The sequence below is a fragment of the Natator depressus genome, chromosome 3 (genome assembly GCF_965152275.1).
Source record: "Natator depressus isolate rNatDep1 chromosome 3, rNatDep2.hap1, whole genome shotgun sequence".
Lineage (NCBI taxonomy): Eukaryota > Metazoa > Chordata > Testudines > Cheloniidae > Natator > Natator depressus.
In genome coordinates this window covers 92437598-92463683 of record NC_134236.1, presented here as the reverse complement: position 1 = coordinate 92463683, position 26086 = coordinate 92437598, and the positions used below count along the sequence as shown (strand labels likewise).

General features: G+C 44.6%; 1 protein-coding gene across 1 annotated transcript in view; it reads left to right on the top strand.

Moving 5' to 3' along the window:
• MAN1A1 (mannosidase alpha class 1A member 1) overlaps window positions 1–26086 on the top strand; it is a 211786-nt gene that overhangs the window by 78766 nt on the left and 106934 nt on the right. Inside the window, exon 3 of the mRNA XM_074948322.1 lies at window positions 4644–4759. Coding sequence (XP_074804423.1) covers window positions 4644–4759 — 116 coding nt within the window. The remainder of the gene's footprint in view (window positions 1–4643; window positions 4760–26086) is intronic.

Below are 26086 nucleotides of genomic sequence, written 5' to 3'. Positions count from 1 at the left end.
TTTATTCTTAGCTTAGGTTTTTTTAATTGATCCAAGTTTTTATATAGTGCTCAATCACCATATCAGTGCTTCTACAGAGTATCTGAGGTGTTGTCCCCATGCTCTTGTGAACAGACACTGTGAATGTGTGGGCTGGCTAGCCTGGCACCAGCTGTACCATTGTGGCATCCTCAGTATGCGGGCTCTGGCTGTGATGAAATTTATTCAGGACTGTACACTCAATTTGGAGGTTTCAGAGTAGCAGTTTAGTCTGTATTCGCAAAAAGAAAAGGAGTACTTGTGGCACCTTAGAGACTAACCAATTTATTTGAGCATAAGCTTTCGTGAGCTACAGCTCACTTCATCGGATGCATTCGGTGGAAAATACAGTGAGGAGATTTATATACACACAGAACATGAAAAAATGGGTGTTTATCATGCACACTGTAAGGAGAGTGATCACTTAAGATGAGCTATTACCAGCAGGAGAGCGGGGGGGAGGGGAAGAAAACCTTTCGTAGTGATAATCAAGGTTGGCCATTTCCAGCAGTTAACAAGAACATCTGAGGAACAGTGGGGGGGGGGAAATAAACAAGGGGAAATATTTTTACTTTGTGTAATGACTCAACCACTCCCAGTCTCTATTCAAGCCTAAGTTAATTGTATCCAATTTGCAAATTAATTCCAATTCAGCAGTCTCTCCTTGGAGTCTGTTTTTGAAGTCTTTTTGTTGAAGAATTGCCACTTTTAGGTCAGAAATCGAGTGACCAGAGAGACTGAAGTGTTCTCCGACTGGTTTATGAATGTTATAATTCTTGACATCTGATTTGTGTCCATTTATTCTTTTATAGAGACTGTCCAGTTTGACCAATGTACATGGCAGAGGGGCATTGCTGGCACATGATGGCATATATCACATTGGTAGATGTGCAGGTGAACGAGCCTCTGATAGTGTGGCTGATGTGATTAGGCCCTAGGATGGTGTCCCCTGAATAGATATGTGGGCACAGTTGGCAACTGGCTTTGTTGCAAGGATAGGTTCCTGGGTTAGTGGTTCTGTTGTGTGGTGTGTGGTTGCTGGTGAGTATTTGCTTCAGGTTGGGGCCAACCTGAAGCAAACTCAGGTTGGGGCTGTCTGTAGGCAAGGACTGGCCTGTCTCCCAAGATTTGTGAGAGTGATGGGTCGTCCTTCAGGATAGGTTGTAGATCCTTGATGATGCGTTGGAGAGGTTTTAGTTGGGGGCTGAAGGTGACGGCTAGTGGCGTTCTGTTATTTTCTTTGTTGGGCCTGTCCTGTAGTAGGTGACTTCTGGGTACTCTTCTGGCTCTGTCAATTTGTTTCTTCACTTCAGCAGGTGGGTATTGTAGTTGTAAGAATGCTTGATAGAGATCTTGTAGGCGTTTGCCTCTGTCTGAGGGGTTGGAGCAAATGCGGTTGTATCGTAGAGCTTGGCTGTAGACGATGGATCGTGTGGTGTGGTCTGGTCTGGGTGAAAGCTGGAGGCATGTAGGTAGGAATAGCGGTCAGTAGGTTTCCGGTATAGGGTGGTGGTTATGTGACCATCGCTTATTAGCACCGTAGTGTCCAGGAAGCGGATCTCTTGTGTGGACTGGTCCAGGCTGAGGTTGATGTTGGGATGGAAATAGTTGAAATCATGGTGGAATTCCTCAAGGGCTTCTTTTCCATGGGTCCAGATGATGAAGATGTCATCAATATAGCACAAGTAGAGTAGGGGCATTAGGGGACGAGAGCTGAGGAAGTGTTGTTCTAAGTCAGCCATAAAAATGTTGGCATACTGTGGGGCCATGCGGGTACCCATAGCAGTGCTGCTGATTTGAAGGTATACATTGTCCCCAAATGTGAAATAGTTATGGGTGAGGACAAAGTCACAAAGTTCAGCCACCAGGTTTGCCATGTTTCAGAGTAGCAGCCGTGTTAGTCTGTATTCGCAAAAAGAAAAGGAGTATTTGTGGCACCTTAGAGACTAACCAGTTTATTTGAGCATAAGCTTTCGTGAGCTACAGCTCACTTATCGGATGCATAAAAGTGGAAAATGCAGTGAGGATGTTTTTATACACACAGATCATGGAAAAAATGGGTGTTTATCACTACAAAAGGCTTTCTCTCCCCCCACCCCACTCTCCTGCTGGTAATACTTTATCTAAAGTGACAGGTTTCAGAGTAACAGCCGTGTTAGTCTGTATTCGTAAAAAGAAAAAAGAAAAGAAGTACTTGTGGCACCTTAGAGACTAACCAGTTTATTTGAGCATGAGCTTTCGTGAGCTACAGCTCACTTCATCGGATGCTATCTGGTTAGTCTCTAAGGTGCCACAAGTACTTCTTTTCTTTTTTCTTTTATCTAAAGTGATCACTCTCCTTACAATGTGTATGATGATCAGGGTGGGCCATTTCCAGCACAAATCCAGGGTTTAACAAGAATGTCTGAGGAACGGCGGGGGTAGGAAAAAACAAGGGGAAATAGGTTAACTTGCATAATGACTTAGCCGCTCCCAGTCTCTATTCAAGCCTAAGTTAATTGTATCCAATTTGCAAATGAATTCCAATTCAGCAGTCTCTCGCTGGAGTCTGGTTTTGAAGTTTTTCTGTTGTAATATCGCAACTTTCATGTCTGTAAAGTTTGCCGTGACATTATTGGGGATAGTGTTCCTGACAGCTTGTAGTCCATCTTTATGTGGAATGTTGGTGCAGAGGGCTTCTACATCCATAGTGGCCAGGATGGTGTTTTCAGGAAGATCACCAATGGATTGTAGTTTCCTCAGGAAGTCAGTTTGGAGGAAGTGAATTTGGACGAAGCTTGAGACAGCCTAAAGCCAATAGCAAGTAACTCAGATGGCTTCCTCCCCCTGCCTCACCAGTGTGATTGGTTCATGAATCTTCAGGAAAAAGTCAGTGGCAGATTTTAAACTCTAGTGATGTATTTTGTTTTGCAACAAAACAGGATAAATACTTTTTTTAAATTGAAAGTTGTGATAACCTGACTTCTTTAAGTCCCCAAAATCAAGAAGAAAGATTGCAGCCTACATGAGTCACCGGAACTAGCTCTAGAAATAGCATCTAATACCTCCTTGGTTTTGAATTGGAAGATAAACTGGTTGACATGCACGCTTAAGTGAAGACAAAGATTTGAAAAACTGTATGTATCAGTCTGTCTCTGGTCTTATACTTTAGATTGTAAGCTCTTTGCGGTGGGACTGTATTTTTGTTCTGTTTGTACAATGCCTAGCACAATGGGGCCTGGTTCATGAGTAGGGCTCCTAGGAACAGTAAGACAAATAATAATAGTGGGTGAGGTCACTTGAGGTCAAGGTAGGGCCAAGTGGAATATAAACACAATTCACTTAGGGCTAGTCTACAGTGGCAACGCTAAAGCACTGCTACGGCAGTGCTTTCATGTGCATTGTGTGGTTGCGACACAGAGCTGGGAGAGAGCTCTCCCAGCGCTCTAAAAAAACCACCTCCACGAGGGCCATAGCTATCAGCGCTGGCAGCGTGAGTCTCAGCACTGGTGCACTGTCTACATGGACCCTTTACAGCACTGAAACTTGCATCGCTGAGGGTTAGTTTTTTTTCAGTTTTGTCAGTGTAGACAAGCTCTTAGAGAGAGGATGTTCTTTTGATTGCAATACATGATTAGAAGACAAGAGTTCAAGAGTCTGTTCCTTGCTCTGTCAGGCACTCCTGTGTGACCCTAGAAAATGAGAATATTATTCTCGAACTCTTGATGTTGTGAAACTGAGTACATCTTGAATAAAGTGTTTCAAGATCCTCAGTGGCTGTTTAGTATTATGCACTGAGTGTGCAAGACAGACAGTGACTGAGAACCCAAAAAAAGACTCTGAAATACATTTTCACAAATATAACATTAACTAGTATTACAGTTGTGGTAGATCTTAGTTATGTACTTTTGTCGGTCTTATAAATGCAAAAATATTGTTAGAGCTTCTGTTACTACTTGAAGGGACATTATCAATTACATTGTGCTCAAATTTTAGTGTGTGCCATATAAGTAGGCTTGGCAGAATATGATTTAAAAAAAATAATTTCAGTGGATAATAGATGTATGTTTGTTACGCATTTTTTAAAATTTTTATCAAATTCGAAATTTCACAGTTGTGGGAAATTACGGGGGGAGGGTCAGACAATAATTAAATGACATCAGACACTGAGATTCCAAAAGTTAATTTTATAACCATTAAAACAAAAAATTTTCAACATCACATGTAAAAATACAAAAAGTAAATATCCTTAAATCAAACTAAGCTCTCAAGCAGCATTTTTCTTATTTTGCCAATCTGTAAATTTCTGCAATCCATGGAAATGTTTTTCATCAGCTTCTGTGTTTATAGTGAAATAGACATTTGCTGACATGACATTTACCGATTGAAAATCTAATCCTTACAAATCGAAGTATAAAACACAGTTCCCCACCCACACCCCCAATCCAGTAGAAAAGTCAATGAAATATAAACATTCCCCTACAATATTTGAAACACAAAACATTAGTGTTTTACTCAGGCATGAGAATCAAAATTTTAACTGACTAGAAACTAGTTGTACACTTGTTCGTATGTTTTATTTTTAACCAGATTTATTTGAAGAAATTACTATTAGAGTTTATAATTATATTTCCATGTATTTTCAGGTAACATTCAAGGAGCAACAATAGTAGATGCCTTGGATACACTGTATATCATGGAAATGAAAGATGAATTCAAGGAAGCCAAGGAATGGGTAGAAAAAAACTTAGATTTCAATGTGGTGAGTATTGGGGATTATTTTTTTTATTAATTGTTAGTGCATTGTGATGATCTGAGAACTGGGCCCCATTGTGCTAGGCACTGTATAAACAGACTAAAAAATAATCCCTGCCCCCATAAAGCATATAATCTAAATAGGCAAGGTGGCATAGGAGACAAAGTTGTAACCTGTAGTCAGAATGAACGGAATGATCACAAATGGCATGTTAGTGCCACAATTTTGGGGGGCTGCGGGTGGGGTATTTTTTGAGTGGTCATGAGTTAGGAGGGGACTAGCTAAATGGAAGGGAAAAAGGACACTGGCCTGTCACTGCTTCTGTGCAGCCAGCTTCTCTTGCTAGAACTAATATTCTGGTCAAAGCTACTTGATGTGAAAAAAATCAAGCACGTTCAAAAAGCACTTTTTAGTTGACTGACTATACAATTTGAGGCCAAAATGGTGGCCAAAGTTGACTCCTAAATCAAAGTAATCTGGAAAAAAAAAATCAGAAGGGCTAAATGCTTGCAGTTCACATTACAGTTAGTAGGAGCTGCTAATGGGAACCTTTAATAATATCCCACTGTAACTTGCGTGTCAACTTTAGATGCCCAAATTTTAAAACTTTTGGTCTGTTTCTGTACGGGACACAAGATGATGATCTACCAATAAAGTTATTACCTTTCTCTATAATTAATATACACTGTAAATGTCAGTGTAGTTAGGAACTTTTGTGCATATTGATAAGACCAGCGAAGTTGAGAATCCCATGACCTGAAAGTGAATAAGCTTGGATGTAAGGGCTTATCTTGTAGAAATGACACAGACTAGCTGTTGCAAACCAGTTTCCTATATAGACACTATTCCACTTCTTGGAATTCAGTTCTTCTAAATCACAAGAAGGCACTCTGAGTGCACAGTCTATGAAAATAGGCCCCTATGGCATGAACCATTTTTAACCAGTAGGTTTTTTTAGAGCTGCGGCGGAGTTAAATGTGGGTTTAGTGGTGGTAGAAAACTAAATGAATAAATTTACTTTGAATAATGCTAACTTTAATTTAGGTAGGTTAGCTCCAAATACCACTTAAGGCTCAGCACTTACAGCGAGTGGAAAAACAGAACAGGCTCCATTCTTTGTCATATGTCTGTATATCTCTGCTGAAATGTTTTATCATATTATCCTGCACTAGTTAACATTTTATTGCCCTTTCTTCCTCAACGTTTTATTTATAATTACATTTCTGTGATATTTTTAGTAACTGTCTTTTTACCCATGCAAAGGATTTATTTTTTATCATCCGTGCAGTGATACAGCTACTAAACATTTACTGTTACACAGCTGGTGTATAGATGGGGGTTATGTGAAATTAATCTGATCGTTTCAGTTAGTTGTTGCAGAGAGAGAAGATTAATCAGGTAGCTATTTAAGTATATTTGAAGTCTTCATTTGAACTCCTGGACTAACGCTCTACAAATTTAGTTTTAGAACTCTGCCGTTTCACTTTCCACAGCTATAAAATTTGTTTTCTTTACATACATAACCTAGTAAACAAGGATAAAATGAAGAAACATATAGCACTTAAAAATGACTCTGTGAGGCAAAACTCTTAATCTCTCTTTGTCTAGGTATCTGTATGGCCCCCATCATCAGAGTATGGCAACATAGCTTAGCTAAATTAAATGATGGTTTCTATAAGCTTGTAAAACAAAGGATGTTCATTTGTTTAATTTGGCTAGTTTTAGGTTGTTCTTTTTCACTGGATAGACTTACTGTTACCAAATTTATTAACGCAGCCACTTTAAGATTAATCTATCAAAATAAACGGTATTACAAAACAAAGAAAATGAGTATGAAGAATTGTATGAAATTGTTTGATTAGTGGAGCTACAAATGTTAAGCTGAAAGACTAAAAACAAATAAGCTATTTGTCAAATAGAGTTTGTTATTTTTATTGCTCAGAATACGCTCTTAAGCTTCTGAGAAGGCCAACGGTTGAATTCTCTACAAATTTGGCTCCTATGGTGAATACTGACTTTCTTGGTATACTCAATGATTTGAGTCCTGCCTATAGTTATGGCACTTCCCATTGGCCTTTTTTTAGCTAGACCATCTTCTAGTTTTCCCAGTAATATAGCTATCTGCAGTAAAATTGCTTCCTGGAAAAACAGGGCTGTTTTTGTTTTGAGATAATTAAACGGAGAATTGGGTCTATGCTGAAGTTTAGTTAAACTAGCAGCTGAAAATGTCTTGTTAATGTTTGAACTTGTTTAGTAGTTTGCCAAAGTAGACTCAAGTTGGTATACTTTAAATGTCTCACTTAAAAGTGGTTTTCTTTTGTTTAGCTTTGAGGATGAATAGAAATAAAAGTATTTCAAAAGGCTGGGGGAGATCCTAAGGGTACATTTATCATGGGGCGTAATAAATTGTTGTCCCGTCAAAGTCTGTTGGAAGGAAAACAAGCATGAAAATAAAATATTATGAATGGCATGGAAGTTCTAAACATGCACATTGGGGCTTGAACAGTTCTGAGTAAAAAGGGGTGTTATACTGATTTCTTACTAGTTGTATAATATCCAATTTGTCAGTTATACCACAGGGGTGTAATACTTTTGATCGGTAATATAGCAAACCCTGTAATTTAATTTTAGTAGTTGAAGTATGAACAGGGTTTTATTTATATAATTATTGGTTAAAAATGTGGCAAGCTATTTAAAAATTGTAAGCAACAGTCTGTCACCATCAGTTTTATTTTTGTAGTAGCCTTAACCGTCTAGTGCATTTTTAGTGAGTGATCTAGAATTAAAGAAAAAAAGGTTTTTGTCATAGTTTTTCTGACAAGGGGGCTTTTCCCTTGTAAATCCTTCCTTACTTCCTCAGATCCGTCATGAGCGATTACTCATTCTGACTGGAGAAGACTGGATGAGGCTGAGCTCTCCTTTGTCATCCCAAAGGGTTAGTGAGGGAAACAATATTGTATGGTTTCCCTCAGAGGTCCTAAACATGTTGTCACTGCAGTTATTGGCTCCTACCAAACTGGTACAGGGTTAATCTCAGGCTGTCATCCACAAAAACACTGTAACAACTAGTTCTTAGAGTGCTTGTTCATGTCAGTTCCAATCACGTGTGTGTGCGTGCACGGCAGCCAGAAGATGTTTCCTCTAGCACCATCCGTGGGATAGGCCTGGGCACCCCCGGGAGTCGCGCCTTCATGACTCATGGCTTAATAAAGAGCCCTGCCAACCCGCCCCACCCCACCCCTCCTCAGTTTCTTCTTACTGCCAGTGATGGTTAGCTGGAACATCCCATAGCTCTTGCCTTGGCAAGCACCATTAGTAGTGTCCGTTGTATATAGTTATCATACGTTAGTGTTAGTTATTAGTAATTGTAGTGTAGTTGATGTTAAGTTTTTTCGATGGGGGTTTCCCCCATCCCCTCCCAAGACTCCTAGCACTATGGTATGCCACAGTCTCCAAGCTTTAAAACTTGCAAGGCCTGTGGCAAACGTATGCCTAAAAGTGGCTGCACACCTTGTGTTTAAGGTGCGCTGGGGAGAGTCACCAGAAGGACTTGTGAGCCAGATCTGTCTTGGGTTTCGCCCTCAGACTTTTTGAAAGACAGAGACTAGCATCTTAAAGTCCTTCTTATGGAAGCTGCGGTCCAGCCACTGTCAGACCCCAGATCGGGGAATCCCGCACATAGCATCTCCTCCTCGGTGCGGAGCACCCCGGCACCATCTGCAGAGACTCTCGGCACTGTCACAGCTCCTCCTGCGTGCAGGTGGGCACCACTCGCAATCACCTGTGCCACAAAAGAAAAGGAGGCGAGAGAGGGGCCGCTGTCCCCCGGCCAAGACCAAGGAGCCAGCCGCTGTGAGACCCCAGTCGGGCCCCACCACCTCGGCCCCTTCGCCTGCTAGGGTCACGTCGACTCCTGCTCCAGTGGTGGCATAGTTGAATCTGGATCCTCCCTGCTTGCTGGCCGCACGGAGCCAACAGCTACAGCTCTCATTGACTCTTGAGGTATTTATGGTGGCCCAGGACTTGTTACGCCGTATGGTGCTGTTCTCCCCTCCCAGGAGGGATGAATCGCCCACACCAGGCTGTCCCAAGGCACCATCAAGGGGAAAGCCGGTGATGATGTCGCGGCACTCACCATCCCCAGACCTCTCCCTGGCACCAATGGCACAGGTGCGGGAGCCACGCCAGTCCCCTCGCCCACGCCACAAACTGTCGATTCCCTGCAGTGTAGCTTCTCCATGGTCATCCTTCTCGGAGACAGATTCTGACTCTTTGATCGGACAGGAGTAGGAGTAGGAGATGGAGGTCGCAGCAGGATCGTCCTGCTTACCCGGCACTGTGGCCTGCTCAATGGCAACACCTGACGCAGTGGCCCTTCTGGATGCCCTGGGCCTTCCACCAAATCCAAGGGTGAAGCCAGGAGTCCCAATCTAGAGCAGCATTGGTAGCATTTATACTGCCTCCAGCTCAGTCAGCTCCAGGAGTACCAGAAGTGGCTCCAGCCTTTCCCAATACCAGGTTACCACCACCCATGGTACCACTGCCGATCACATAGACACCATCGGCACCAACAGCCCCAGCACCGGCGGTCTTGATGTCGGCACTGACTCTCCCGGCACTGGCTTCTATAGTCATGGCACCGAGAGTCACAGCACTGTTGGGGTCAACATCTGCATCCCGGGAATGCAAGCTGCTGCTGGATCCCCTGGTCACGGAGGGAAGGGAACAGCCAATTCTTCTGGGGCTTTCTTCTTCTTCCTCACCAGATGAGGCAGTGGCAGGCACTGCTATAGCCCTGGCCCTAGAGGACAGCACTACAGCAGCTGCTGCAGCGGGCTGCCAAGATTCTGGGCATCCAGGTGGAGGAGGTTGTGGAGGATGCCGATCACGTGGTGGATATCCTTGTCCCCTCCAGACCTGCACACGTTGCCTTGCCCCTCATAAGACCGATAAAAGGCTGCATAGCCTAAAGGACTCTGGGCCCAGTGACTTGAGGGTGGCTCTCCACACTCCTGCCACCCAGCAGAAGCACTTCAGGCTGCAACCCCCTCCAACCAACCACAGAACCGTCAAAATGATTCCTGGAGGAGGAACAGGAGCAGCAGGAAGACAGCACCTGTCCTCAGGACAGGGCTCTGGCCAATCCAAGTCATCTTCAGGCCAGAAACAGGCCTTTTGAAGGTGCACCAGTGTATGGACTGGATCCAACCCATCTTTCTCCTCCTGATGATCTCCTTTCTATCGTGTGTGGGCTCGTTTCACATCAGACTGATGGGTGCACCGCACGGTAGAAAGGGGATACTCTCTCCAATTCTCGGCCCTCCTGCCCTTCTAACCTCCTTGCCCATCCCTCTTCAAGGACCCTTCTCATGAGCAACTCCTCATACAGGAGATGCACTCACTCCTTTAGCTGGGAGCAGTGGAAGAGGTTCCGCAGGAGCTGAAGGGCAAGGGCTTCTATTCCTGGTATTTCTGAATACCAAAAGCCAAAGGCAGGCTCAGGCCCATCCTAGACCTGCGAGAGCTCAACTGGTTCATGAAGAAACTCAAGTTCCTCATGGTCTCTTTGGCCTCCATTATCCCTTCTCTGGATCCAGGGGACTGGTATGCCGCACTCTACTTGAAGGATGCGTACTTTCATATAGCAGTCACACAGTCCCACAGAAAGTACCTCAGGTTTGTGGTGAGCAACAACCACTACCAATTCAGTCCTCCCATTCGACCAGTCAGCGGCTTCTCGAGTATTTACCAAGTGCATGGCAGTCGTGGCCACTTTCCTACATAGGCGGCAGGTACAAGTGTTCCTGTACCTCGATGAATGGGTCCAAGTGGAGGCACAGGTCAACTTCATAAGAATGACGTTCAATGAACTGGGCCTTCTGAAAGTGGGGAAATCTATGTTGTCCCTGGTTCAGCAGCTAGAATTTATAGGGATGGTACTGGACTCAATACGGGTCAGGGCATGCCTCCTAGAAGTAAGGTTCTGGGCCCTGGGTGATATCATTTGAAGGTTTAGGCAGTTCCCCACTGCCACAGCAAGGAATTGCCTGAAACTCCTGGGGAAAAAAGGCTGCTTGCACCTATGTGGTGCAACACACCAGGCTCAGATTCCAGCCGCTCCAGTCATGGTTAGCCTCAGTGTATCAGCTGGGTTGGGACAGTTTGGACAGGGTCGTGACTCTGCCTCACCTGGTCCTCTACTCCCTCCTGCGGTGGCTTGAGCTGAAGGTAGTGTGTGTAGGGGTCCCCTTCACCAGCCTTCAGCCATCCCTCTTGCTAGTGATGGACATGTCAGCCTTGAGCTGGGGAGCACCTTTGGGAGACCTCAGGACCCGTGGCCTCTGGTCTTAGGTGGATCTCACTCTCCACATCAATGTCGGAGAGCTCAGAGCGGTCCACCTAGCATGCCAGACTTTCGGAGCCCACTTGGCAGGGAGATGTATATCAGTTATGACTGAGAACACCACGGCAATGGTTTATATCAACAAACGGGAGGGTGCACACTCCTCTCTCCTGTGCCAGGAAGCCCTCAGTACAGGTTCACTTGGCTGCCATCTCGGCGTTCCATCCAGGTGCAGAGGGTTGGTCAGCTCTTTTCTGAAAGGTCTCGACAGGTTATACCACACGTCCGACAACCAGTCCCAGCCTGGGACCTTAATCTGGTTCTTTCCAAATCGATGGGGCCACCCTTCGAACCGCTGGCAGCTTACTCCCTGCTCTACCTCTCGAACAAGGTGGCCTTTCTGCTAGCAATAGCCTCAGCCTAACATCAGAGCCTCCTTACACAGTGTTCTATAAGGACAAGGTTTAGCTCAGGCCACACCCAGCTTTCCTCCCGAAGGTTGTCTTCCAGTTTCACATCAACCAAGACTTCTTTCTTCCCTGTGTTCTATGCAAAGCTGCACACAAATGCTGGGGAGCAGAGGCTTCACTTGTTGGACATCCACAGAGCCCTAGCCTATTACATTGAAAGAACTAAACTGTTCCAGAAATCCATTCAACTGTTTGTGGCCGTGGCACACAGGATGAAAGGTCTTCCAGTCTCCTCAAATGAATTTCATTGTGGATCACATCCTGAATCCGTGAGTGCTAAACCTGGCAGAGGGGCTTGCCCCTCCGCTCCCAGAGCACACTCCTCCAGGGCGCAGGCTTCTTCAGCAGTGTTCCTGGCGCAGGTTCCCACTCAGGAAATATGCAAAGCAACGACGTGGTCCTCTATACATACCTTTACATCACATTATGCTATCACCCAGCAGGCCAGAGATGACACGGCTTTTGGTAGAGCAGTGTTCCAGTCAGTGGACATCTGAACTCTGACCCCGCCTCTGGAATTTAGGCTTGGGACTCCCCTGATTTAGCACTGACATAAACAAGTACTCGAAGAAAAAATGGTCACTCACCTTCTCGTTACTGTTCTTCGAGATGTGGTGTTCATGTCCATTCCAATACCCACTCACCTACCCCTCTGTCGGAGTAGTCAGCAAGAAGAAACTGAGGGGGTGACAGGTCAGCAGGGCTCTATATTGAGTGCCATGAAGGCGCGACTCCAGGGGGTGCCCAGGCCGACCCAGTGGATGCTGCTGGAGAAAAATCTTGTGACTGCTGTGCACGTACATGCACCTGATTGGAATAGACATGAATAACACATCTCAAAGAACAACAGTTCGAGAAGGTGAGTGACCATTTGTGGATAAATAGCCTAGAAGTAAAATGTGTTAAATTACATTTTGCTTTAAGGTAGATACATGATCAGAATTCATAAGGTATTTGTCACAAGAAGACAGGCCCTCGAATGGGAGTTACATCTGATCCCACCTGTGATTGATCAGCCTCCTCTCAGCTGATGCTATGAGACAATAGATAAAGTGAAAGCTTGAAGGTCAACTGGTCTTCATAAAAGCCAGAAAGTAGATGGAGGTGGTAATTGTTAATGTTGCATAAAAGGCAGAAGTGTTAAATAAATATTTTTTTATGATGTATCTGGAAAGAAGCAGGATTAGGTGCCCGTACTGCATAAGGTTGATGAAGTACTTTCCCGTACATTAGTAACTGTGGAAGATATTAAGCAACTACTAGGGAAGGATATAATTAATGCCTGTCAACATGGTTTTGTGGAAAACAGATCTTGTCAAACAAACCTTACTTCATTCGTTGAGACTTGAAGTTTGGTTGATAAAGGTAACTGCAAAGATGTAATATACTTCGCCTTTTGTAAGGCATATGACTTGGTACCACGTGACATTCTGATTTAAAAACAAAAAACCCTAGCACTACAAGTTATCAATAAATCACATGTTAAGTGGATTAAGAACTGGTGAACTGACAGAACTCAAAGTAATTGTCATGGCGGGGAGTCAGTGAGTGGGATGTTTTCTACTGGAGTTCCGTAGTGATCTGTACTAAGCCCCACGTTATTCAACATTTTATCAATCATCAGGAGTGTTGTATGTAAGACATGGAAGGTAACTTTCACTTCGCTTGGCAGTGGTAAGGTTTTAGTAGGAGTACTGTAGCCAGTTTTGGTCACCATATTTTAGGAAGAATGTGAACAAATTGGAGAGAGTCCAGAGGAAAGCAACAAAAATGATAAGTTTTAGAAAACCTGGCCTATGAGGGAAGATAGGACAAGAAATGGGCTTAATTTGCAGCAAGGGAGATTTAGGTTATATTAGCAAAAACATTCTAACTGTAAGGATAGTTAAGCACTGGAATAGGCTTCCAAGAGTTATGGAATTCCCATCATTGGAGGTTTTTAAGTACAGGTTAGACAAAGACCTGTCAGGGATGGTTTAGGTGTACTTGATCCTACCTGAGCTTGGGGGGCTAATGGCCTCTCAAAGTCTCTTCCACCACTACCTTTCTGTGGTTAGCCATTGGAATAAACTAACACAGGAAGTGGTAGATTCTCCATCTCTTGATGACAGATCAAAATTAGATGCATGTCTGGAAGAGATGCTTTCCCCAAGCAAGTTATTGGGCTCAATTCAGGGGTTAATGGGTGAAATTGAATGGCCTTCAATATATGAGAGGTCAGATGACTCTCTAAGGTTCTCTTCTGGCCTTAAATTCAGAGAGTTTAAAAGGGAGATTGGCGGGAGGTAGGGAGGCTCTTGCATGAAATTCCGGGCCACGCTGATATATGAAATGCCTGCCTGGGAATATAAGCAGAAACTCTCTGAGGCTGAGGTCTTAGGCCAGGCAGCAGGACTTAATTTACTATTCTGATTGATACTGAAATCTGTGTATATTTTGAACAATAATCGCATCCCCGAGGAATAGGATTGAGAACCTGACATGATGGGAGCTTCACTGATGTACTGGCTGAGAAGTTGACCTTCTAGCTTACACAAGTGTGGAAACTAAGGCAGAGTGAAATGCAGAGATAGGATGATCCTGCTTCTGAACTGTCAGAATGCTCAGTAAACCAAATTAGCAAATTAACACTATTTTAAATGTTGATATGTTGTTGATAATATTTAATATTATTCTTTATGCTGAAAGCGTGCAAGACTCTTTTTTGAAAGGTTTTGGTTCCCTGCACTCATCTGGCTCCTGTGACTCCACAGTCCTTTGCCCAGGAAATGTGTTAGAGGGATGAGGTCTAGAACATGCAGGACGTTTGATTATATACTGGCAGGTCTATGGTTCCTTGGCAGCTCCAACTTGCACAGGAGCACTGGCAAAGAATTGGTGAGCCATAGCTGTAATAACTGATTGCTGGTTCTCAGCTTGTCCTTCTTTCCCATTTCCTGGGCTGCCCTTGGTTGCTGTGTAAGGCTCAAACGTCATCCTTTGCTAGGCATTCTGCCAGGTTGAGGAAGAGTCATTGGCACTCATTTTCTCACTGGGGACCTCACAGCCAGAACTACTCTCTCCTTTCACCCCTATGATGCAGCTGGAGGCCAGTAGGGAGAAACTGAAGCTGAACAGCAATGATAACTGCTCTGAGCCCTTTCAGCTTTGAGCAGAGCTGCTCTTGGGCCTATAGGGAAGCAGTGCTCATTTGGGGAAATGGTGCCCCCTAATATCTCTTTTTAGTGACATGCTGATTTACTTAACAGATTTCAGAGTAACAGCCATGTTAGTCTGTATTCGCAAAAAGAAAAGGAGTACTTGTGGCACCTTAGAGACTAACCAATTTATTTGAGCATGAGCTTTCGTGAGCTACAGCTCACTTCATCGGATGCATAAAGTGGAAAATAGAGTGAAGATGTTTTTATACACAAAGACCATGAAAAAAAGTGAGGATGTTTTTATACACACAGACCATGAAAAAATGGGTGTTTATCACTACAAAAGGTTTTCTCTCCCCCCACCCCACTCTCCTGCTGGTAATAGCTTATCTAAAGTGATCACTCTCCTTACAATGTGTATGATAATCAAGGTGGGCCATTTCCAGCACAAATCCAGGGTTTAACAAGTACATCTGAGGAACAGTGGGGGGGGGGGGAGATAAACAAGGGGAAATGAGTCATTATAAAAAGTAACCTATTTCCCCTTGTTTATCTCTCTCCCCCCCCCCCCCCCCCCCCCCCCCCCGGTTCCTCAGACGTACTTGTTAAACTCTGGATTTGTGCTGGAAATGGCCCACCTTGATTATCATACACATTGTAAGGACAGTGATCACTTTAGATAAGCTATTACCAGCAGGAGAGTGGGGTGGGGGGAGAGAGAACCTTTTGTAGTGATAAACACCCATTTTTTCATGGTCTTTGTGTATAAAAACATCTTCACTCTATTTTCCACTTTATGCATCCGATGAAGTGAGCTGTAGCTCACGAAAGCTCATGCTCAAATAAATTGGTTAGTCTCTAAGGTGCCACAAGTACTCCTTTTCTTTTTACTTAACAGAGGGGACCTTGAGGGCCATGGTTTATACTCTCAGAAGCCCCAAGTGGCCTAGCCTTGGGCTACATGTTGGATGACCCTGATGTAAATAGACGACAAGCAGATGAAGGATGGACAAGCCAATGTAATCAAACAAAACCTTGGTGGTGATAAAAATGCCTTCTCGGTCTGTATGTTGTTTTAATTACATCATTAAAGAATGACTGGGGGGAAATACTTTTTTCAAGAAGACCATCAATATCAGAAAAGACAGTGGGAGCCATGGGGACTGGGTCAGCAAAGAAGTTGCAGCATGTTGCATGGAAGCGGTGCAGAGAGAGGAGGTGACAAAGAGGGGGAGTTAGGTATGTTGCTTTGGCAAACCAAAGTTAGGAAGTAGGTTGTACAGATCTTGGAAGGAGAGGCCAAAGTTGATTCAGGGCTAATGTAAGAAAATATGCTATATATGATATAATTGAGACTCATACTTTCTTGCCTAAGATATATCTGCTCACCTTGATAGACCACAGGTATAGGGTTAGGTACCTTCCAAAATAGCAGGAATACATCCATGTTACTCTGGTGGTATAAAACTGAATCACTATAAAAATACATGAGAATTAGTACTGTACTTCCTAAATCTCTGCTACACAATTCACAAAAGAATCTCTGCTCACTCTACAGTGATTGTCTTCAGATCTGCTTCCTATGTTGGTATTAGAGCAGTGGATATCAAACTCTGGGTTGGGACCCCAGAGTGGGTCGCGACCCCATTTTAATGGGGACACCCGGGCTGGTTTAGACTTACTGAGGTCTGGAGCCAGAGTTCGAGGGCTTCAACCCTAGGAGATGGAGCTGAGGTTACAGAAGGGATCAACAACCTTCGGCACCCAGCCTGTCATGGAAATCCACCGGCGGGCCGGGACTGTTTGTTTACCTGCAGCGTCCGCAGTTTCAGCCGATCGCAGCTCCCACTGGCCACGGTTCGCCGTTCCAGGCCAGTGGGGACTGCGGGAAGCAGCTGCCAGCACGTCCCTCGGCCCACACCGCTTCCCACAGCCCCCATTGCTTCTGTTTGCAACAAACCTTTGTCATTTGTCAGAGGAGGAATGCCCTTGGTCTGGGCTGGCCCTGCCTTCTTGCCCACCACTGACTCCCCCGGCACCTGAACCTAGTGGTCCTTCCTTCCCTTTGGGACGACAGCCTTTAACTGTTTTCAGGTAATGAACTGTCTGTGTTCTGGGGCTGAAGCTTCAGGGGTTCTAACAGGTTTTTTAAGCCGCAAAATCAACAGCTAGGACATGCCTGTGCAACCATAGTATACCTGTTGTTCTCTCCCTTCCGTGTATCCATTATGATACAGTCTTCAGTTACAGATCAGATATATTTTCTGAGAGGACTCAGCTTCATTTAGTTCAAAGGGTGCAGACACAAGGGAGCAGAACTAAGTCACACTGACAACTGTAAATATCGCATTTCTTTTTTGCATTTCTGACAGGTTAATGGTTAACACTGAATAAAGATTGACAGATTGTGGAGATAACTGATAAAATAATCCCATTTGCTGTTTATGCTAGATTGGATGGCTCCGTTTTTATAGTTTGTGCTTTCACTCTTCTGCATGGTTTTTATTTTAGTTGAAAAAGACCTTTACTGAAATTGTACTTAACTTTAAAACGTATTCGTCCTACTATTTATTATATGGCGCTTGATATACACACATAGAATACTGAAGATATTGCAGTTTATTTTCTTGAATAAGAAAAGACAGTAAAATTGCTTTTTGTTAGGATTTTGCTGTAAAGGTTCCTCATTCAAAATATCTTTCCTTTACCTTGCAGCAGATATTTTTGCCTGCTATCATATTTTTCAATATGGTGTCTTGTTTTGCCCTTATGGTCTGACAGGCTGTGAGATAAACAGAGGTCTTCACCATGTGTACTTGCTTATTTTGCTTTCATATCCTCTTTACGTTGCACAGTTGGCTGCACTATAAAATATCTGGCAACAGCAGGGCAATATGTAATGACAATAATAGACTAGCATGTAAAGACCCTAAAAGCTTGTGGGTTTTGTTTATGGTAAAGTTAACAGAAGCTTGCACTTCACAATCAAATGTGGGAGGTTTCCGTCAGCCAGTGTTCCATTTCACTCTTCCGTGGCCTCTCTCAGCCTGTACATTGCACTTCCCTCTGAGCACAATCACTGCAGTGTGAACTTGCCAGGGACCTGCCAGGTGCCTTCCTGTAGCACAGGAAAGGGATTGTAAGCAGCTAGTGTAACAGTGTCTTCAGAAATATACCTTTTTGTATCAGCTCCTTATGCTCAGATGTAGCTGAGAGGAAGTTTGTGGAGGCTTCGTTTTGTTTTTTTTTTAATTGTAAGAGTGTTTGGGAGGGGAGTACTTGTGGCACCTTAGAGACTAACCAGTTTATTTGAGTATAAGCTTTCGTGAGCTACAGCTCACTTCATCGGATAAGTATGTATATTTATTTATTTATTTATATTTATTTGAATATAAGCTCACGAAAGCTTATACTCAAATTGGTTAGTCTCTAAGGTGCCACAAGTACTCCTTTTCTTTTTGCAAATACAGACTAACACGGCTGCTACTCTGAAACCTGTGAGGGAGTGTACTTTCCTTTCATTAAAGAGACTGTAAGGGAACAGAACAATTTACTTCTACCACATGCTGCTTGTTTGTTTCACCTTTGAACAATGAAAACAGGCTTATCAGTGTTGCAGAATATGTATTTATTAAACAGATGTGATGTCTTCCTGAGTCTGCATACAGGTCCCAGAGTATTTGAGTATTTGCTGCTGCTTGGCAAAGCACTAAACGGCCAGAGTGAGATAAGACAAGTCTTTCCAGTGTGGCTAATGCATTAAAACAGGGGTCGACAACCTTTCAGAAGTGGTGTGCCAAGACTTCATTTATTCACTGTAATTTTAAGGTTTTGTGTGCCAGTAATATGTTTTAACATTTTTAGAAGGTGTCTCTCTAAGTCTATATTCTATAACTAAACTGTTATATGTAAAGTAAATAAGGTTTTTTAAAATGTTTAAGAAGCTTCATTTAAAATTAAATTAAAATTCAGATCTTATCAGTTAAGTGTGATCCTTGCCCTTGCTTTTCCTTGCTGAGGTTTCCAGTGTCTGGCATGTTTTTGGATACTTTAAGCTGCACACAGGCTTCTGAGTGATCAGTTGTTAACCGGCTCAAAGAGGGACAGAGGACAGATTTCATGTGTGAAAATACCTATTCACACAGGTACATGGATCCACATACCTGTAAGCATTGCAAATGCAATTTTCTTCAAACAGTTAAATTTCACTGGCAGGGATGTCCAGCAGGTCAGAATAGAGACCCCATGATCTCTCTCGGTAGCTTCAAGTGCACTCCACAGATCTCCAAACTTTGATGCCACAATTCTGAGCTTTTTAACTGAATGAGCTGCACTTTGAAATCTTCAGCACCCGTCCACTGAAATACAGACAAATCCAAGTTGCTTTCGTTGAACTTTTCAGGTTTAATTAGAAAAGAAAACATTGGGACAAATCACTGGAAATCTTGAAATCTGTCAGAAAATTCTGATTCCAGTTCTTGCATATACATTCCAATCTCATCGACACTGACAGTGTAACGTGTCGATAGCTTTTTTTAATGTAGTGGAAAGTAGAAGTTTGAATATCCAAGAAGAAACTGCTAGTTTTACAACAAATGTCTTCCAGGCTTCATAAAGATCCAGAACTGTTTGCCCTGCACCCTGGAGACAGAGGTTGAGCTCATTTAGGTGAGGGGTGATGTCAGTTAGAAACATGAGCTTACACAGCCGTTTGTCATCATCCAGTTTGGGGTAGTTTTGTCCTTTTCCCAACAAAAAGGCCTTGATTGCATCAAAACAGTTTACAAAGCACACCAAAACCTTGCCAAGACTTAGCCACAACTTAGCCACCAAATGTTGCTGTGAACTGGAATGTCGTTATAAGCACCGATCATCTTTTAGCAGTGCTTGAAACTGTCTGTGAGTCAAAGCAGGTGGAGCAACAAGGAAATTCACAATTCTGTATTTATCACGTTATTAAGCTCTGAATTAGAAATTATAGCTCCCAGGTTATCTTCATGGATGATACAGTGAAATTTGACTGTCAGGCGGCCAATCTGATCTTCAAGTAACTTTACAAATCCCTTCTGTTTTTCCAACCATGGCAGGAGCACCATCTATTGTCACACAAAATATTTTTCTGATGTCAACTCCTCATTCTTCAAAATGGTTTACAAAACTTTCCACTATATCTTCCCCCTTTGTTTTACGATGCAGGGGTTTTAGGCAACAGAGTTCCTCTTGGATTTCATCGGAAGCACAATATCTTGCAACAACTGCCAAACGTGGAATGTCAGTTATATCCACGCTCTCATCAACTGCAACGCCAACTGTCTTTTAATGCAGTCGTCTGCTTTTCATTAATGTTTTCTGCCATTTCGTTTATGCTTCTCTCAACTGTTCTGGCAGAGACAGGCAGTTTTTATTCTAGATATGATCGTATCTTTATCTGGCAAATCATTGAACAAAACCTCCGAACTGCTGAGAAAAACTTTATATATTCCCCATCTGTAAACAGCTTTCCGTTTTTTGCAATGCACTGTGCAGTCTTGTAACTTCCTTCTGTAGCTTGATTTTTACTTACACTTAAGCATTTAAAAATACTGCTTTGCTTCTCATATCCTGCTGCTGCCTTTTTGATCGATTGTCTTGTCTGCTTCGTCAAGAGAGGTTTTCTCGTGCTTAGTTTCAAAATGTCATCGAACACTTGATGTGCGACAAATAACACTTTCACAACAGAGAGCACAAACAGCATGGTCCTTTTGAATAAATCCATACATGTCTGTCCAAGAAGGCTGAAATGAACGGACATCTAACTTTGCTTTCCTAGGAGCTGACATTTTGTCAAATGTACCCCTCAACTCAGTGGGGGGAAAAAAATGGTGACAGAGGGCATGCACAAGGTCAGACGCAGTACACTTCCACGTGGTCTGATATAGGCAGCAAACCAGGACTTAAAAATATCCCAGTGGCCTGGAACAATTTTTAAGGTGGGGGGAACTGAGCTGTGCCCCCTCCTGCCTCTGCACCCAGTGGGCCACAGCTTGGGGCAGCTGCAGAGCACCAGGCCGAGGCCAGGATCAGAGCCCGAGGCCAGTGGCTGGTGCCCCAGGCCGGCAGTGGGCTGAGCGGGGCCAGTGGCCGGGACTCCGGCTGGCAGGGGGCCAGCGGCCGGGACCCCAGCTGGCAGCAAACTGAGGGCTTGGGGTTCCATCCATCCAGGCAGGCAGCGGGCTGAGCAGGGCTGGCGGCCGGGACCCTGGCCGGCAAGGGGCCGGTGGCCGGAACCCCAGGCCAGCAGCAGAGTGCCACTGAAAATCAGCTCGCATGCCGCCTTTGGCATGCGTGCCATAGGTTGCTGACCCCTGCATTAAAATATACTTTTGAGGAGACAAGTTCAGCAACCGGAGTATGAGTATTTTTACTGAAGTTTTTGTTTAGAATGAAATCTTTAAACTAGTTGTATCTTTAGCCAGTCAACGAGGCACATGCTGGTACATTCCACACTAGGCTGCTGAGGATAATGAAAAGAATGATATGACAAAATTAAGTTGGGAGAAATACCAAATCATATGTGCTGATGAGGATAACTTAGTCTCTGCTCCACATAGTTTTACAAAGGGGACATGAAGGATCAATTTCTCCTGACCCAAAATGTGATTATTTTATTTCTAAGGAAAGAAATGAGCAAAAATCCAGTTACCTCTCTTCAGGGATTCTGATAGGATGGTACAATAAATTAAAAAAACTTTTCAGACATCCTTTTGAGTGATCAGTTGGAGGTATAAAAGAGGAAGGAAGACAAGGGCACATGATCTGGGGACCAAAAATAAGAGCCATCCTCTTGGGGTTTGCAAAAATGAGGAGGGGAGGGGTGAGCCCTAACCAAAGAGCCCTATTCAGTGGATGAGGAAGGAAAAGTCTGAATAAGATAAGCTGGTTAATGGTTTGTCCTAGAATTCTTTGGCCCCATTTACAAGTTTCTTTTATGATATGCATCTTAATTTTCAGCTGGGTCTGATAGAGAAAATAGCTTTTCATTTTGCCTTATATCCATCCTTTGAACAAATAAACATAATGAAAGGGAAATAGATAGGACTTTTTACACCTTAAATATTGCAATACAATAAATCTAACTTTACCCTGATTCCTAAGACTGACACATCAGTAACCTGCTGCTTATAGAATATCTTCTTTCCTTAGAGGGAGAGTTAGAGATGGAGGCTTCCTTCAGGGGAAGATATAAAACCTCTTCTGCTGCTTTACAAATCTCTATATCATCCACATACTTTGCCAAGGTGAAACTTTCTTGGCATAATGATCTTAAGGATAAATATCCTATTAAAGATGCAGCTCTGAAAGCTGCACTCGATGAAATGTCTGGCTCCTTCATTTGTTTCATATGTTTCAGTGGATTTGAATCAAGAATTCAGTAAGGGTATGTCTACGCTACGAAATTAGGTCGAATTTATAGAATTCGTTTTTTAGAAATCTGTTTTATATATTCGAGTGTGTGTGTCCCCACAGAAAATGCTCTAAGTGCATTAAGTGCATTAACTCGGCGGAGTGCTTCCACAGTACCAAGGCTAGAGTCGACTTCCAGAGTGTTGCACTGTGGGTAGCTATCCCACAGTTCCCGCAGTCTCCGCTGCCCATTGGAATTCTGGGTTGAGATGCCAATGCCTGATGGGGGTAAAACATTGTCGCGGGTGGTTCTGGGTACATATCGTCAGGCCCCCGTTCCCTCCCTCCCTCCCTCCCTCCCTCCATGAAAGCAAGGGCAGACAATCGTTTCGCGCCTTTTTTCCTGAGTTACCTGTGCAGACGCCATACTACGGCAAGCATGGAGCCCGCTCAGGTAACCGTCACCCTATGTCTCCTGGGTGCTGGCAGACGTGGTACTGCATTGTTACACAGCAGCAGCAACCCCTTGCCTTGTGGCAGCAGACGGTGCAATAGGACTGGTAGCCATCATCGTCATGTCCGAGGTGCTCCTGGTTGCCTGTGTGAGGTCGATCAGGAGCGCCTGGGCAGATATGGGCGCAGGGGCTAAAGTTGGAGTGACTTGATCAAGTCATTCTCTTTAGTCCTGCAGTCAGTCCTATTGAACCATCTTATGGTGAGCAGGCAGGCAATACGGATTGCTAGCAGTCCTATTGCATCATCTTCTGCCGGGCAGCCGTGAGATGTGGATGGCATGCAGTCCTTCTGCACCGTCTGCTGCCAGCCAAAGATGTAAAAGATAGATGGAGTGGATCAAAACAAGAAATAGACCAGATTTGTTTTGTACTCATTTGCAAACCTGCCCCCCGTCTAGGGGACTCATTCCTCTAGGTCACACTGCAGTCACTCACAGAGAGGGTGCAGCGAGGTAAATCTAGCCATGTATCAATCAGAGGCCAGACTAACCTCCTTGTTCCAATAAGAACAATAACTTAGGTGCACCATTTCTTATTGGAACCGTCCGTGAAGTCCTGCCTGAAATACTCATTGATGTAAAGCCACCCCCTTTGTTGATTCCCTGTAAGCCAACCCTGTAAGCCATGTCGTCAGTCGCCCCTCCCTCCGTCAGAGCAATGGCAGACAATCGTTCCGCGCCTTTTTTCTGTGCGGACGCCATACCAAGGCAAGCATGGAGGCCGCTCAGCTCACTTTGGCAATTAGGAGCACATTAAACACCACACGCATTATCCAGCAGTATATGCAGCACCATAACCTGGCAGAGCGATACCGGGCGAGTAGGCGACGTCAGCACAGTCGCGTGAGTGATCAGGACATGGACACAGATTTCTCTGAAAGCATGGGCCCTGGCAATGCATGCATCATGGTGCTAATGGGGCAGGTTCATGCTGTGGAATGCCGATTCTGGGCTCGGGAAACAAGCACAGACTGGTGGGACCGCATAGTGTTGCAGGTCTGGGACGATTCCCAGTGGCTGCGAAACTTTCGCATGCGTAAGGGCACTTTCATGGAACTTTGTGACTTGCTTTCCCCTGCCCTGAAGCGCATGAATACCAAGATGAGAGCAGCCCTCACAGTTGAGAAGCGAGTGGCGATAGCCCTGTGGAAGCTTGCAACACCAGACAGCTACCGGTCAGTTGGGAATCAATTTTGGAGTGGGCAAATCTACTGTGGGGGCTGCTGTGATGCAAGTAGCCCAGGCAATCAAAGATCTGCTGATATCAAGGGTACTGACCCTGGGAAATGTGCAGGTCATAGTGGATGGCTTTGCTGCAATGGGATTCCCTAACTGTGGTGGGGCCATAGACGGAACCCATATCCCTATCTTGGCACCGGAGCACCAAGCCGGCGAGTACATAAACCGCAAGGGGTACTTTTTCAGTAGTTCTGCAAGCTCTGGTGGATCATAAGGGACGTTTCACCAACATCAACGTGGGATGGCCGGGAAAGGTACATGACGCTCGCATCTTCAGGAACTCTGGTCTGTTTCAAAAGCTGCAGGAAGGGACTTTATTCCCAGACCAGAAAATAACTGTTGGGGATGTTGAAAGGCCTATAGTTATCCTTGGGGACCCAGCCTACCCCTTAATGCCATGGCTCATGAAGCCATACACAGGCACCCTGGACAGTAGTCAGGAGCTGTTCAACTACAGGCTGAGCAAGTGCAGAATGGTGGTAGAATGTGCATTTGGACGTTTAAAGGCGCGCTGGCGCAGTTTACTGACTCGCTTAGACCTCAGCGAAACCAATATTCCCACTGTTATTACTGCTTGCTGTGTGCTCCACAATATCTGTGAGAGTAAGGGGGAGATGTTTATGGCGGAGTGGGAGGTTGAGGCAAATCGCCTGGCTGCTGGTTACGCGCAGCCAGACACCAGGGCGGTTAGAAGAGCACAGGAGGGCACGGCACGTATCAGAGAAGCTTTGAAAACCAGTTTCATGACTGGCCAGGCTATGGTGTGAAAGTTTTCTTTGCTTCTCCTTGATGAAACCCCCCGCCCCTTGGTTCACTCTACTTCCCTGTAAGCTAACCACCCTCCCCTCCTCCCTTTAATCATTTGCTTGCAGAGGCAATAAAGTCATTGTTGCTTCACATTCATGCATTCTTTATTCATTCATCACACAAATAGGGGGATGACTACCAAGGTAGCCCAGGACGGGTGGTGGAGGAGGGAAGGAAAATGCCACACAGCACTTTAAAAGTTTACAACTTTAAAATTTATTGAATGCCAGCCTTCTTCTTTTTGGGCAGTCCTCTGTGGCGGAGTGGCTGGTTGGCCGGTGGTCCCCCCATCGCGTTCTTGGGCGCCTGGGTGTGGAGGCTATGGAACTTGGGGAGGAGGGCGGTTGGTTACACAGGGGCTCTAGTGGCAGTCTGTGCTCCAGCTGCCTTGCTGCAGCTCAACCATACACTGGAGCATACTGGTTTGATCCTCCAGCAGCCTTAGCATTGAATCCTGCCTCCTCTCATCACGCTGCCGCCACATTTGAGCTTCAGCCCTCTCTTCAGCCCGCCACCTCTCCTCCCGGTCATTTTGTGCTTTCCTGCACTCTGACATTATTTGCCTCCATGTATTCATCTGTGCTCTGTCAGTGTGGGAGGACAGCATGAGCTCAGAGAACATTTCATCACGAGTGCTTTTTTTTTCTTTCTAATCTTCACTAGCCTCTGGGAAGGAGAAGATCCTGTGATCATTGAAACACATGCAGCTGGTGGAGGAAATAAAAAAGGGACAGCGGTATTTAAAGACACATTTTATAAAACAGTGGCTACACTCTTTCAGGGTAAACCTTGCTGTTAACATTACCTACATAGCACATGTGCTTTCGTTACAAGGTCGCATTTTGCCTCCCCCCACCGCGTGGCTACCCCCTCAACCCTCCCCCCTCCCTGTGGCTAACAGCGGGGAACATTTCTGTTCAGCCACAGGCAAACAGCCCAGCAGGAACGGGCTCCTCTGAGTGTCCCCTGAAGAAAAGCACCCTATGTGACCATGAATGATATCTCACTCTCCTGAGGATAACACAGAGAGATAAAGAACGGATGTTGTTTGAATGCCAGCAAACATACACTGCAATGCTTTGTTGTACAATGATTCCCGAGTACATGTTACTGGCCTGGAGTGGTAAAGTGTCCTACCATGAAAGATGCAATAAGGCTGCCCTCCCCAGAAACCTTTTGCAAAGGCTTTGGGAGTACATCCAGGAGAGCCGCGAATGCCAGGGCAAATTAATCCTTTCACATGCTTTGCTTTTAAACCATGTATAGTATTTTAAAAGGTACGCTCACCGGAGGTCCCTTCTCCGCCTGCCGGGTCCAGGAGGCAGCCTTGGGTGGGTTCGCGGGGTACTGGCTCCAGGTCCAGGGTGAGAAACAGTTCCTGGCTGTCGGGAAAACCGGTTTCTCCGCTTGTTTGCTGTGAGCTATCTACAACCTCCT